Source organism: Nannobrachium achirus, assembly GCF_963921795.1.
Source record: "Nannobrachium achirus genome assembly, chromosome: 10".
Lineage (NCBI taxonomy): Eukaryota > Metazoa > Chordata > Actinopteri > Myctophiformes > Myctophidae > Nannobrachium > Nannobrachium achirus.
The window spans coordinates 28420019-28435054 of record NC_137819.1 but is presented as its reverse complement, the minus strand read 5'-3'; the positions used below and the strand labels follow the sequence as shown (position 1 = coordinate 28435054).

At 47.4% G+C, this 15036-nt stretch overlaps 1 protein-coding gene across 1 annotated transcript in view; it reads left to right on the top strand.

Moving 5' to 3' along the window:
• Positions 1–14426, top strand: part of epha10 (EPH receptor A10) — a gene marked incomplete at both ends in the record, with an annotated part of 227807 nt that extends 213381 nt beyond the window's left edge. The window contains 5 exons of the mRNA XM_080735073.1: positions 1282–1368; positions 8690–8842; positions 11919–12109; positions 12526–12690; positions 14312–14426. Coding sequence (XP_080591199.1) covers positions 1282–1368; positions 8690–8842; positions 11919–12109; positions 12526–12690; positions 14312–14426 — 711 coding nt within the window. The remainder of the gene's footprint in view (positions 1–1281; positions 1369–8689; positions 8843–11918; positions 12110–12525; positions 12691–14311) is intronic.
• Between the last annotated feature and the right edge of the window lie 610 nt (positions 14427–15036).

The window sequence follows — 15036 nt, the reverse complement described above, 5'->3', positions numbered from 1 at the left end:
TGGTTTGTATTTGTCAATCTGTGTAGGCATAAATCAGTGTGCTGAAAATGTGTTATTCGTGCTTGTCAGTGTGCCCAGTTTTCTTTCGCCTCAAAGGACAAACGCAAAACATTTTCATGAACAATCTGGTTATTCTTCTGTTCTGCATCATTGCTTTGCCCTAACCTCCCCCAACAAAAAGCTCCATCCACGTCCAGATGCTGGCATCACCCTGTGCTCTTTGATTGCTTAAAAAACCCAGGGACAGCTTTTGGAAAGCTATCAAAACTACTATTGCGTTGACAGTTAGTTAGATCAGTGGTTCTCAACCTGTGGTATGTGTACCACTGGTGGTACATGGGCCCCCCTCTGGTGCAGTGGCATTAGTTCAGAAAAAGCTAAGGTATGGCAACATGACTGGTGTAAGACACCAGTCATGTTGCCATACCTTAGCAACAGGCATGATACATTTATTTTAAGAAGTACATTCTATGTGCAGCTGACTTGTGTAGCTGACTTGCGGAACCTGGGAATATTCTGTCAAGATGGGGAGAATACAAGTGTGGAGAACATAATTATTATACCTTTTTTTTCTACCATTTTGTTAAATTTTGCATTTGTAGTTATTTTACTGTAATTTAACAACATAATAACCAGAACAGATAGACAAAGAGACATTCATGGATTTATATTTAAAAGTAACTTTTATTTCCCCCCCTGGACCCAGGGTATGGCAGCTGCATACCCCTGCCATACCCAATTGACGCCCCTGCTCTGGTGGTACTCAGAGGAGTTCCCCAAAAATAAGTAAAAATACACAAGTGGAGTGAAATAATAAGTGGAGTGAAATATTTAGGTAGTTCTTCTGACCAAGCAATTGATTGAAATAGGCTCTCCAGCTGAGCTGAAATGAGCATGAGGGCAAACCTAGCCGTTAATAGAGGATCTGAGAACGGATTAATCACATTAGAAATATCACCCGCTTGGACGGGAAGTTCACAAAATGTAGTAGCTAAATCTGATCAAATTATTGGCTTAGAAATGCAACAAAAACTAAAACATCTTTGTGAATTCAAGGAATAAATCGACCTCCTGTGTTAACTGTGCTGAATAGGATGGGGTAGGTCTACGCACCTGTATTTGAGAACCACTGAGTTAGACAATGATGTTTAAACCGTTTGCCACCCTCCACTTTTAGATGTGTTTGTAGTACATACGTACATACAGTGCACACTATGTACTGTATGTGTGTGTGGGCAGGGTCCCCCTCCTAATCTACCCTGTTGCTTCCTCACACTCCAGGTGCTTGTAAACTCCAATCTGGGCTGCAAGGTGTCAGGCTTCAGACCCCTGCAGGATGACAAGATAGAAGCCATCTACACCTCACTGGTAAGGGTAGGATAAGGTCACTAGCTGTCCGGCAGAGGCCTCGCAGCGCCAATTTTCAAATAATGTATGTTTTTTTTTTTTTTTTTCTTTTCGTTAAAGCCCTACGTTATCATACAAAAGTTTCACACAAAAGTAGTGGAAATAGCAGATCTACAAGCACGCTTGTAGAACGGTAGGTTCCGTACGGAACCATTGTTTACTTAGATATGGAAGGATGACCTCCCACTTGGGTAATGACGCCCCCTGGCGATCATTCAGAGAAACTACTTCAGCTCCCGTACTAACGTAGGTAGGAAGGGCCTGTCACTCAAACCGGAGTGACCCGCCTCCAGGCTATATAAGCCCCCGGAGGCGGAAGTAACATCCTCTTAATACCACTCTCTGCCACATTCAGTGAAACAGAGGGGCATTACGTGGGAGGTCATCCTTCCATATCTAAGTAAACAATGGTTCCGTACGGAACCTACCGTTTACTGTCAATATTCCAGGATGACCTCCCACTTGGGATTCTTAAACTCCCCTCTAAGCCACAACCTACTCTCATACCCCCACACACCCCTCATACGGGTGAGCACAGCCCAAACGGGCGTGACCCATCACCCAGAAGGTCCCAGGCCCACCGGACCTGGGTGTGAAGGCATGAGAAAATAAGGAGAGACCCTGATAGACCGAAGTCCGCCTCATTCAACTAAATGAAAAGGACAAGTCCGCCTTATAAGTAAGACACACTATATAAGGAAAACACAGGGTCCCCCCCAAAATACCCCAGGTGGCTACATGCCCACCTGTGGGAGGGGAAGATCCGACTCCTCTATGATGTAGAGGAGGCAACTGCACCCAGAACCGAATGCGCTAGCGAAGAGGATTCGATATCCAGGTGATAGTAGGCTGCAAAGGTAGAAGGCGAAGACCAATTCGCCGAAACACCAATCTCCTGAACGGAGACTCCCTTTGCCAGTGCCCACGAAGTAGCCACACCTCTAGTGCTATGGGCTTTAAGTGCCGCCGGCACTTCCACACCCGCACTAGAGTAAGCCAGCCTAATAGCATCCACAATCCACCTCGAAAGAGTGGGTCTAGACACCGGCTTTCTGACAAGAACATTGCCCATTTCCACGAAGAGCTGAGAAGAAGCTCTAGAACCAGCAGTCCTGTCACAGTAGGCCTTCAATGCCCTGACAGGACAAAGGCAATTCAGCCGTTCATCCTCCACCGAGACAAACGGAGGAGGATGAAAAGCCATAAGAACAACAGGCTCCTTAGGAACCACCATGTTCTTAGGAACAAACTTAAGATGAGGCTTGAGCAACACCTTGAGATCATTGTTCATAAACTGCATGCACTCCGCAGACACCGAGAGAGCTTGCAGGTCACCAACTCTTTTAGCCGTGGCCAAAGCCAGCAAAAGAGCCGTCTTGAAACTCAAAAGTTTCAAAGGCATCCCTACAAGCGGCTCAAAGGGAGCCCGACATAGGCCCCCTAGAACCACCTGCAGATCCCAAACTGGGAACAAAGACCTAGTCACCGGCCTCAAACGTTCAACTCCTTGCATGAACTTGATGACCTCCGGGACTTTAGAAGGTGCCTTGCCCGCCACCCCCAGGTGACAGGCATTAATAGCCGCCAAATACCCCCTAAGGGTAGAAAATGCAAGACCACTTCTCAAGCGGTCCTGCACAAATTCCAGAATTTCCTGGGCTGACGCCACATGGGCCACCACCGGTGGAACACGCGACTCACACCAGTCCTCAAAGGCATTCCACCTTCCATCATAAGACGCCCTCGTAGAAGGCGCCTTAGCACTCTGAATGGTAGCAACCACTTCAGAAGAAAAACCAGCCGCCAGCAGGTTTAACCTTTCACGTGCCAAACCCACAGGTCTAGGACCTGCAGGTCTTGGTGGAAGATCTCCCCCCTGGCCTGACTCAACAGATCCCTGCACTGAGGCAGCTGCCAACCCGGTTCGCAAAGGAGAGGGGCGATCGCCGACCTCCACGTGCCCTTGTAGGGAGCCACCAGGAGCATCTCCAGACCGAACCTCCTGACTCTCTCCAGAGTGGGTCGGATTAAGTCGAAGGGGGGAAACGCGTACAGTAGACCTCTCGGCCACGTGTGCGCTAAGGCGTCCAACCCCAAGGGAGGACTGCCCTTCATCGCGAAGAACAACGGACACTTCGTATTCTCCGCTGACGCAAACAGGTCCGCCACTGGCTGACCGAACTTGCGAAAAATCTGGCTCGCCACCCTGGGGTGGAGAGACCAATCCTCGTAGCGAGAACCTCCCCTGGACAGGAGATCTGCTCCGCTGTTGAGGAGACCTGGGACATGTAAGGCCCTGATCGACTTGAGGCGCGACAAGCACCAAACCGTCAATTCTCGAGCCAGACGGTCCAGTGGCAACGACGACAGGCCCCCCTGTTTGTTGACATAAAACATGGCCGTCGTATTGTCTGTCCTGACCAGGACGTGACAATGCAAAATCCAAGGCTCGAAATGCTTGAGCGCCAGGAGTATAGCCATCAACTCCAAATAGTTGATGTGACGACCCCTCATCTCCAGAGGCCAAAGCCCCTGCGCTGTGCGCCCCTCGAAAGTGGCTCCCCATCCACTGAGACTGGCGTCTGTCGTGATCGACTTGCGGGAAACCACCTCGCCAATCGAGACTCCGCTGGTGAGGAACCCCTCCACCAGCCACGGAGACAGGGCGATCGCGCAGGAAGGGGAAACCGTAACCTTCTTGTACTTCAAGGAGGGCGGGATCCCGAGGGATAACATCCATCTTTGAAAAGGTCTCATATGAAACCTGCCCAAACGCAACAGATGTACTGCGGAAGCCATCATTCCCGTCAGTACCATGCAACTCCTGTAAGTGACCTCCTGGCCCACTTGAAAGGAGTCGAGACATTCCCGAAACCTGTCCACCCTCTCCTCTGAGAGACGGGCCGACATGTCGGATGAGTCCAGAAGGACCCCAATGAATGTAAGACGACTTGCTGGAGTCAGCATGCTCTTGCCGTGGTTGACTATGAAACCTAAGGCCTTCAGGTGAGCCAAAACCACTTGTGTGTGACGCGCCACTTCGTGGGCGGAGCTCGCTGAAATCATCCAATCGTCGAAGTACGTCGCCAACCTGACGCCCTGCTGTCTCAGCGGGGCGATGGCTGCTTCGGTCACTTTCACGAAAACCCTCGGGCTCAGTGACAGACCGAAAGGGAGTACTGTATACTCGTACAGGCGACCCTCGAAGGCGAACCGTAGGAATTTCCTGTGTGGGGGATAAATCTGGACGTGCTGATAAGCATCCTTCAGATCCACTGAACAGTGGAAATCCCCTTGCCTGACCGACCGTAACATGGTGGGTACAGTTAGCATCCTGAAAACGTATTTCTTCAGGTACACGTTTAGTGCCTTTAGGTCCAGGATGGGACGTAGCCCCCCCCCCTTTTTGTGCACCAGGAAATAACGGCTCCAAAATCCCATGCGGGATTGGGTCCTGTCCAGCTCCACTATAGCACCCTTGCTTAGCAAGGAGCTGATCTCTTCTCTCAAAAGATTTTGCTTTTAAACCACGCGCCCTGGTATGAATAACCCTGCTCGAAAGCGGGGGTATGTCTGCGAACTGTAACCCCTGGTTATCGTTCGAAATACCCAATGGCTCGGGTTGCATAACTTCCACTGGCGCGCGCAGCGTGCTAGCGTGTTTTGAGCGAGAGAAACCCCACCACTGTGCTTCCGTGACGGCGGAGCTTTTGGCGGCCGGACCGGAAGTGGGGAACCTGCGTATCCGTATCCGGAACACCCGGATGCGGAGCGCAGGGGTTCAATAGGCCGCAAGGCGGGAACACCTTCTGATTGTACCGCTTGACTAGCGGAGCTTTTTTTGCGGCCGGACCGGAAGCGGGGAGCTAGCGAATCCGTATCCGGTGAAACCGGAAGCGTTCGGTTTTCGCTCGATAGAGCAACAGGAAGAGCAAAGCGATTCGACTGATAAACAGACTCGCCCACAACTAAAGCATTCTCCCCTGACAGGAGAGGAACTTTTACGTTTAATACCTGCTCTAAGGCCTTTATGCTTGTCCCTTGACTCGGGCTCATAGTAGGCCGACAGAATTTCTGACTCAAAGTTAAATTCATAGCATTGCTCACGCGAGGGAAAGCCCACTCGCGCGCATGAGGAACCACATAATTGTTTGACGTTAACATTACTGGTTGCTGATAAAACCTGTGATTGATTAAGGAGTCCTGACGGGACTCCATCATTCTTACAGGAGGCATGCATAAAGGAGTCATATTGTCGACGCGAGGGATATTCCACTCGCGCGCTTGAGGAACCACATAATTGTTTGACATTAACATTACTGGTTGCTGATGCATTTATCTTAGCCCCTGTCCTAAGGCCTTTATGTTGGCCCTTGACGAGGGCTCATTAGTAGGCCGGCAGAATTTTGTGACTCATTGTTAATTCATTGCATTGACCACGCGAGGGATATTCTCCTCGCGTGTAAGGGGAACCATCTAAATGTTTGACATAACATTACTGGTTGCTGATAAAAACCTGTGATTGACTACAGAGTCCTGACAGGACTACATCAATTTTACAGGAGGCATGCAAGATGGAGTCGTCTGTGCAATAGAGTTGGACAGAAACAGACTTGTTCTTTCAACAGATTTATCTGGGACACAAGAGGCATATACATTGACATCTTCATTTCCCCGACGCGGGGAAGGCCTTTATGTTTGTCCCTTGACTAGGGCTCATTAGTAGGCCGGCAGAATTTTGTGACTCATTGTTAATTCATTGCATTAACCACGCGAGGGATATTCTCCTCGCGTGTAAGGGGAACCATCTAAATGTTTGACATAACATTACTGGTTGCAGACAAAACCTGTGATTGACAAAGGAGTCCTGACAGGACTACATCAATTTTACAGGAGGCATGCAAGATGGAGTCGTCTGCGCAATAGAGTTGGACAGAAACAGACTTTGTTCTTTCAACAGATTTATCTGGGACACAAGAGGCATATTCATTGACATTCTCATTTTTATTTCCCCGACGCGGGGAAAATAAACGTCCTCGTTTGGGGGGAGGGGAACCGGGTGACACCACGGACCCCTGCCCCAACACAATCCCCCTCTACAATGTCCGCAACTAAAGCATTCTCCCCTGACAGGGGAGGAACTTTTACGTTTAATACCTGCGCTATGGCCTTCATGCTTGTCCCATGACGAGGGCTCATAGTAGGCCGACAGAATTAGTGACTCATCGTTAAATTCATTGCATTGTTCACGCGAGGGATATTCCCCTCGCGTGCAAGAGGAACCATATAAATGTTTGACATTAACAATACTGGTTGCTGATAAAACCCCTGATTGATTAAAAAGTCCTGACAGGACTTTCAACACTTTTACAGGAGTCATGCAAGATGGAGTCATCTGTGCTGGTGCAATAGAGTTGGACAGAAACAGACTTTGTTCTTTCAACAGATCTATCTGGGACACAGGAGGCATATACATCGACATTCTCATTTTCATTTCCCCGACGCGGGGTACAGAAAATAAACGTCGTGCCCACCACTCTATACTGGGGTCTGACAGAACCCAGAAAAGATTGTGCTTGTGTAACTTCCATGAGGATTGTAGCGCTTTAGCACGGCAGGCGGTGTCTCACGTCGCTTGGCGCCATCTTGACCAAGGCGCGCTGCTGAACAAGCGGTGCCCCGGACGGCAGCGCCGCACCTTGACTATCGGTGCGGGTAACTCCGCCAGACCCGCCAGCTCCAGTGACAGTGGAGCTAGCTGCGGTCGGCTGCACGGCAGGCGGTGTCTCACGTCGCTTGGCGCCATCTTGACCAAGGCGCGCTGCTGAACAAGCGGTGCCCCGGACGGCAGCGCCGCACCTTGACTATCGGTGCGGGCCGCCTGGGGCGGACAGCCTGGGCTGTAGGATCCAGAGCGTTAAGCCCTCCTGGTGGAGCGCAGGCTCCGAGGCCTGCCCTAGCCAGGTGGAACCGATGTACCATAGCGAAGCAGTGTAGTTAACGTTAACAAGGAAGCTGTCGAGCAACGAGCTAACGGCTAAAGCTAGGCCAAACTTGGTTCAGGCAGAAACATACATTCCCTCGGCAGAAAGGCAAGAGGGACCATAGCGAAACATGTAGCTAACGTTAACAAGGAAGCTGTCGAGCAACGAGCTAACGGCTAATGCTAGGCCACGCTTGGTTCAGGCAGAGGCCTTAACAAGCTAACAGCAGAACAAACATACATTCCCTCGGCAGAAAGCAAGAGGGTTCATAGCGAAGCATTGTAGCTAACGTTAACAAAGGAAGCTGACGAGCTAACAAGCTAACGGCTAAAGCTAGGCCACGCTTGGTTCGGGCAGAAGCCTGAACAAGCGGTAAACTTCTTTGTTATAGAAAAGAAAACCGTCGGTTTCTGAATGTGATATCGCAGAGAGTGAAAAGAGGATGTTACTTCCGCCCCTGGGGGCTTATATAGCCTGGAGGCGGGTCACTCCGGTTTGAGTGACAGGCCCTTCCTACCTACGTTAGTACGGGAGCTGAAGTAGTTTCTCTGAATGATCGCCAGGGGGCGTCATTACCCAAGTGGGAGGTCATCCTGGAATATTGACAGTAAACGGCTATTTTCACTATTTTTTTAATCGTTTTTAAAATGAACAAAAAAAGGAAGGTTTTGGACCCGACAATGGCGATATGGTAATACTCAGTAGTGGCAGCCTTTTGAGTCAGACATTAGCGTGCATGTGACATCTGATTTGCGGGTATTAACAGTAGCTGTTTTGTTTGGCGATTCAACTCGAACTTATTTTTGAGGAAGGTTCCTGACTTTTTCATATTTTATATCCTGTTTTCTGAAACTATGTATAATACATTTGATCATTCTGCACATGACAAAAGTGATTAAAAAAAAGTTTATTTTAATGAGCTTGGATCAGGAAAACGCATCACTAGCTCCCAGGCTGAAAAAAAAGAATGTAATTCAGCAGCATAATTTGTTATTTGCCAGTCTTAATGCAGGCCAGCCTTTATTAAAGGAAGTGTCTCTTTTTTTTGGGGGGGGGGGGGGGTTGGCTGGGTGCGCTTGTTTGATGTCTCTGCTGAAGACGTTAAGCATTCAGGCCTCCCAAGTTTCTTTTGATGCGTGAGAAAATGTTTTAATAAGTCAAAGTAAGAGATAGAAAAATCAAAGCAATGTTTTACAGTATGACCCCCCCCCCACCCCTCTCTCTCTCTCTCTCTCTCCATCTCTCTCTCTCTCTCCCTCCCTCCCTCCCTCCCTCCCTCCCTCTCCCTCCCTCCCCAGCATGGAGGGAAGAGTGTGGTGCTGTGGACGGCTCCAGAGGCCATCCAGTACCATCGCTTCTCCTCAGCCTCGGATGTCTGGAGTTTTGGCATCGTCATGTGGGAGGTCATGTCCTACGGCGAGAGACCATACTGGGATATGGGCAACCAGGATGTAAGTGCGTGTGTGTGTGTGTGTGTGTGTGTGTGCGTGCGCGCGCGCGCGTGTGTGTGTGTGTGTGTGTGTGTGTGTGTGTGCGCGTGTGCGTGTCTCTACCTTCTCTCTTATGCCTCGCTTCTCTCTCTTTATTTCATCTTTGCTCTTTCAGAATGTGGCTTTTTGCCTCCCTCTCTGTGCCGTACTGCCGTTCTCTGTGGCAGGCATCCCTCTCTCCATCTCTGTGAACTCTGTGTCCATGGCCCCGGCTGGGATCTTATTAAAAGAAAGCCAAGTCACGGTGCCTCTTATAAGCTTCGGCGGGGCCTAAGTCTCCTCTTTAAGTCCACATCAGCTCCATGACCAATCCTGTTTCTCTTAAAGATAGATTGTCCCCTTTTCTATTGGTCCTTGCTTCTCCCCCAGCAGCAGTGTCCTCTTAAAAGAGTCCAAATCCTTGCAGATAATTCCATCTCTTTCAGGAAATGTAAAGTGTTGCTATTTGAGGTCCGCAGAGATCATTTAGTCGATAGGGCACTGCCAGGTTTAGGGTGAAAACCTATTATTAGCAACATGGGGTGGCCAGGCATTTCATATTCCTATGGTCAACTCCTTGTCCTTGAAAAGGGTTGTTTTACATTTAGTTTTCAAGGGAAGGGGAACTTAATACGTGAAGTTGAAAAGCATTATATTAGGCTGCGGTGGAAGAGAGCGCAGATTCTTTTTTTTCTAGGCTTTTTTCTTTTGATCGTAGTCTGGGAAGACAGTGGCCATTAAAAAAGTATTAAAGTAGATAGTGATGATGTTAAAAGTTCACACAGTTCATTAAGCCTTCCCGCTTGGTCATGTCAATGCTGTCTAAAATTACACCCAGCGTATTCTAACGGCCATCATTCATGCAGAGAGGTTGTACTGTTCAAATGAAATGGATTAGCAGGTTCCATTAATAAACTGAACGTGGAAAATGTGTCTCTTGCGTCACAGGCATGAGTGCAAGTAGCTTTCTTTCTTTAGCATCCGGTAACATGTCATTAGGTTCGACCCAACGGGAGTTCGACCTATGGGGCAGTCCCCTTAGCATCCTTATTTTGGTAGACATGACCAAATCATCAGAAACTTTCTGCCCCCTCCGGTTCACATTTACCAAACTTTTCAAACGAGAGGCCAAAGGTCCCACTTGTAGAGCACCTGGGATATTAATTCATTTTTAATGGATACATAATATCATAACAGCAGTTCAGTTGGCAGGCACCGCCAGCCCACCTGTGATCCAACGTACCCTTTACCTCCCAGCTTTGATTAAATGGAAAATGTCAAAAGCTGAAAAAGCACTTTATGAGCGCTGTTCTCTGGGAATGGAACTTCAGGTGCAGTAGGAGGGAGGGAGGGAGGGAGGGAGGGGGGGAGGGTGGACACCGTAGAGAAAAACGTAGAGAGAGGATTTTAGGAAATAGGTCTGGTGATGGATGCATTCCCCCCTGATTATTCTTTTGACTTCATGTTCTGTTTTCCAGGAGATTGTACTCTTGGAGTAATTCAGCAGAAGGACATAACCGCGTGTGCCTAGACGTATTGAGGGTATATCTCTTGTGAAGTGTTATTGTGTATGGTCTTTGAATGGGGACAACAATGCTCTGAGCAAAAGGAACATTGAGAGTCTACAGGGACATCTTCAGGTTATGTGTTGTTTGAGGGCAGCGTTGTTTCACAGAGGAAAGAAACTGTTCCGTCGAGATAATTCATCTTCTTAAGGTGTCAGTTTACCCTTTCTGTTTCAACCTTGTGAAAAGGCTTTATGTGAAGGCTTTGGTGTTATTGGGGTGCTGGTATTGTTTAGCTTTTTCCTTGACTGTTGTCGAATTCACGCAGCTTTGCCATGTGTTATCTAATAACCATATCCACTGTCTTGCAGAGAAATCACTTTCTTGACAATAAAATGTATGGCAAGCAGTTCTTGGTACTGTAAACTCAAGTTCCGATCGAATATATAATGCTGCATTCAGCATCAAACAGTGTTGTCTTTTCTTGTTCTTATAGCAGTTGAATTTTATTTCATACAAGCAACCTTGTTAATGTAACGCGATTGAGCAAGGAGTCAAGTCTCAGTTGTTTTGTAGCTGAAGCCAACATCAGGTCCAGCTACAGAACGGCGACCTTGGAATTTGATTAAACTTAGTTCAGAACACTCCTACCCTAAAATATGAGGACGCAGCAATGCAGATGCAATTTGCCAGAGTGCATAATAGAAGTATAATGAGCAAGGTCACATCCAGTGAAAAACAAATGCATTTCCCTCAACTGATATAAACATTAAGTCCTAGTTTGAATTTGAATACAGACCTCTTTTTCCTCTTTCTTCAGATTTCAAGGATGTAGTTTTTTGTACAGATTCACATCATTTCCATTCATTGCTAATGGATTACTTTTCAACTTTTTTCTTATTATTCAAATTCGGAAAACCGCATCCACAAGAGATTACGATAAAGATTACAATTTGCCTTCAACAATTTCCCCTTTAGGTACTCTTCTTATTGTGTTGATGTGTTGCAGGAATACATCCATTAATCTTGTGTTGTGAAATTGCTTCATTGCACAACACATCTTCTCATCGTGTCTCACAGCCCGTCGCACTTTGTGCTCTGCTGCACGTCACAGAAATGAAACGGCTTCCTTAGGGAACCTTCATTCACCCCCAGGGAGGGAAGACAAGTTGTGAATTGCGTACTTTGTCTTAATAGTCTGATATATTCAAATATTCAAAGATCACAAGATTACTTACTGTAATAGGCTTTTGTTTCTCAAATATGATCTTTAGGACCACACTGTCCACACTGTCATTTGCAAGTGATCCGATCGGAATTGTGTATTCAGATATGGGTGACCTATAAAGATGTACATAAATGAAACTATGACGAAAAATGTCATTTTATGTTTGGTTGCGTTCCAAGCTTGTAGATCAGCTATTTTCAGCATGTAATCAAGCATAAAAATAGCCATTACAACGCCATCCATACATTTTAGTTGACTAAATCAACTCTGTCAACTCAAAACACACCCTGTCTCCCCCCCCCTCCTCCTCCTCCTTCTCCTGCAGGTGATCAAGGCCATAGAAGATGGTTTCCGGCTGCCGGCTCCGGTGAACTGCCCGCCCCATCTTCATCAGCTGATGCTGGACTGCTGGCAGAAGGAGAGAACGGAGAGGCCCAACTTCAGCCAGATCCATTCAGCCCTCAGCAAGAGTATCCGCTCACCCGATGCCATCGGTTCCTCCACTCTGGCACGCAGGTAAAAACGGAGCTCGGCAAGAGGGATCGATGACAAAGAGAAGTTGGGCTTGCGGCTGCAGCCACAGGCCAGATATAAGTTAACAGGGGCCACCAAGGTTGAATCAAGGCCAGCTGAGGTTCACGTAGGGATACGAGTCTTTGGGCCATACTATATTGTTACAGTACATGCTGGTGTTTTTGAAATATGCCTTCTGCCCAGGGGAAATAGTCTTTGCCAAATATTGGATTTTGATTGAGAATTTTATTGCTTTTTCAAAAGACATTTCTGGAAGGAAACAATGGCAAGCACTTGATCAAATGTACTAAATGTTCATGTCTGTTTTAATCTCTCTCTCTCTCTCTCCCTCTCTCTCCTCCCCCCTAACCTTCTCCCTCTCTCCACCCCATGCCCTGGTTCTTGCTCTTCCCCTCCAGGACACTGAGTTCATCCATCACCCTATCAGAGAGGCCTCTTCCCTCGTTCCCAGCCTTCAATTCGGTGGGAGAGTGGCTGGACGCGGTGGACATGGGCCGCTACAAGGACAACTTCACCGCCGCTGGATACTGCTACCTGGAGTCTGTGGCGCGGATGACCGTACAGTGAGTTGAGCCGGATTTACGCTGAATTCACGCCAGCAGCACTGACCACAGTGCATACGTTCGCAAAATGCAATCAATTGGGCATATCCAAGGTTATGAGTGACACCCTCATAAATAAGCAAGTTGAGCTCCTGTGAGAGCTCCAGTGGTCTGAGAAGATCAAAGCCAGCAGCTGTGCTTGGCTGGGGAGCTCAGAGACGGGGAGGATTTCAAAAACCTTTCAGAAAATCAAAGCAATTCCATAAATTAGAAAACAAATGTTTAAGAATTAGTGAAAATAGCCGATCTACAACCTCACAACGCGGCTATTTTCACCAATTTGGGTTTTTGGTCTTTAGCTAAAAGGATTTATACATTTTAGGTGAGAATCAAGCCATGTAGTTGCTCAAATCTTGATCAAAAAGTATTTTCTTCACTTCGCTTTTTGCTAGCTCCCCCTCCTGCCTCAATGGGGAAAGCAGTGGCCGCTCTTCTCTATTGACTTTGAGCATTGCTAGTTTCTCAGTCAGAATGCAGATACCTGTACTAAAGTCTGCTGTTAGTGTAAATTCTGCATTATAATTTGTTGTGTATAATAGCTGTTGTCACGCAACAAAAATAGCCCCTCTACAACACTATGCACATTGAAGTACAGTATATCAATCAAGCCCATTTCATGTCCTTCTCTCACCCTTTAGCTAATTTAGCTACTGTTCCTGTCTCTCTCTCTCTCTCTCTCTCTCGCACGCGCGCGCTATTCGAACGTATAAAGTATTTTCGATTCACACAGACAGGCACGGGCTGCAGGAATACATTTGAATACCATGGATGAATAAGTCTGAGATAAGACATGTAATGTAATAATATTAAATATTAATGTTATTAAATATTAAAGCTCCATATTACGGAGTTGATCAGCACTGTCTGTATGCCGGGCTGTACCGGTATATCTCCCCCCCGAGATTGTACTTGCTTGGAACTCTGAAGTGTCGTGATGAAACCTTTTTGTCCTTTTCTCACTGAGTTCACACGTTTTAAAGGAACTCTTTAACACACTGCAACATTTATCTCCATAGATCAGCTCTTGCTAATGGGCATTATATTTTAGACGGTGCCGTTTCTGTCCATTTGCCCTTTGTCTCAGACGGGATGTGGATAGATAGCTTGAATGTTTTACCAGCCGGTACTCACCAGTGGGCATTTCTAGCTAATAGAAACTACAGCAGTGCCCCTTCAGAAAGTTAGTTTGTAATCCCTGCCGATGCCATTGGTGATACATTTTTGAGCTATCCACTGCCCACCTCTGAGACACAGAGCACAGAAACGGTACCATGTTACAATGAGCATTCGTGAGGACCCACACATGGGTACGGCGAAATGTAATTTTTAATAAATCAAAATGCCTGCTGACAATGTTTCGATCACGCTCAGAATTATTTTGTGTCGCCAGGGAAAATACACAGGCCATCAACAGGAATATCAGTTCGTTTGTTTTCTCAGTTCCCGTAAAGATCTTCTCTCTCAGATAAAGGGTTACAGGATAGACTGATGATTTAATAATTTGCATATTTGACAAAAAGTGGCGAGTTTTGGACTTTTCCACCCGACAAAGACGATACATATATGATTCGTGTCTCCACAGAGACGTCATGAGCCTCGGCATCACTTCCCTGGAGCACCAGAAGCTGATCCTGGCTGCCATCCAGACCCTTAGAGCCCAGGTCATACAGATGCACGGCCGCGGTGTACAGGTCTAACACACACACACACACGCACACACTTACAGTGTACTGTACATGATGTGCAGACCAACGGACGGACGGACGGACGGACGGACAGACAGAAGGAACGCAGGAGAAGAGGTCTTCCACACTAAAGGAATGATCGGCAGATCCGTCGACATCACTGCTACACTCCTCCACTCCACTCTTTCTCTCGCTCCTCCATCATAACCCTCTCCTCCCTTCCATTCCTTCCTTCCTTTTCTTATCCTCTGAAGTCCCTTTGGGATGCAGACATGCGGTATTCCCCTCTCTCTCTTCGCGACTGACTGGGGATTTTTGCGGAGGAGTGATGTCATACAACCTTTAGTGACCTCTGTGTGCACTTTGACCTTTAATAAATGCCAGCCCCGTCGCTGGTCCCGGATTAGCGCTTCGATGAGAAATGAAATGACTTTCCACAGAGGGACTGGCTTTTTTTTTTTCTCCTCTGAAGCCCACCTGCTGAGCTGCTGGAAAGGTACAAGGGTACCGCTGTAAGCTACAATGATGACTGGCTCTGGATTAGTGCTTGAAGGCACAAAGACATGTGTGGGTAGAATTTCCCTTTAAGCCAGCGGTAAACCAGGACTGCTGTAGTCTACTG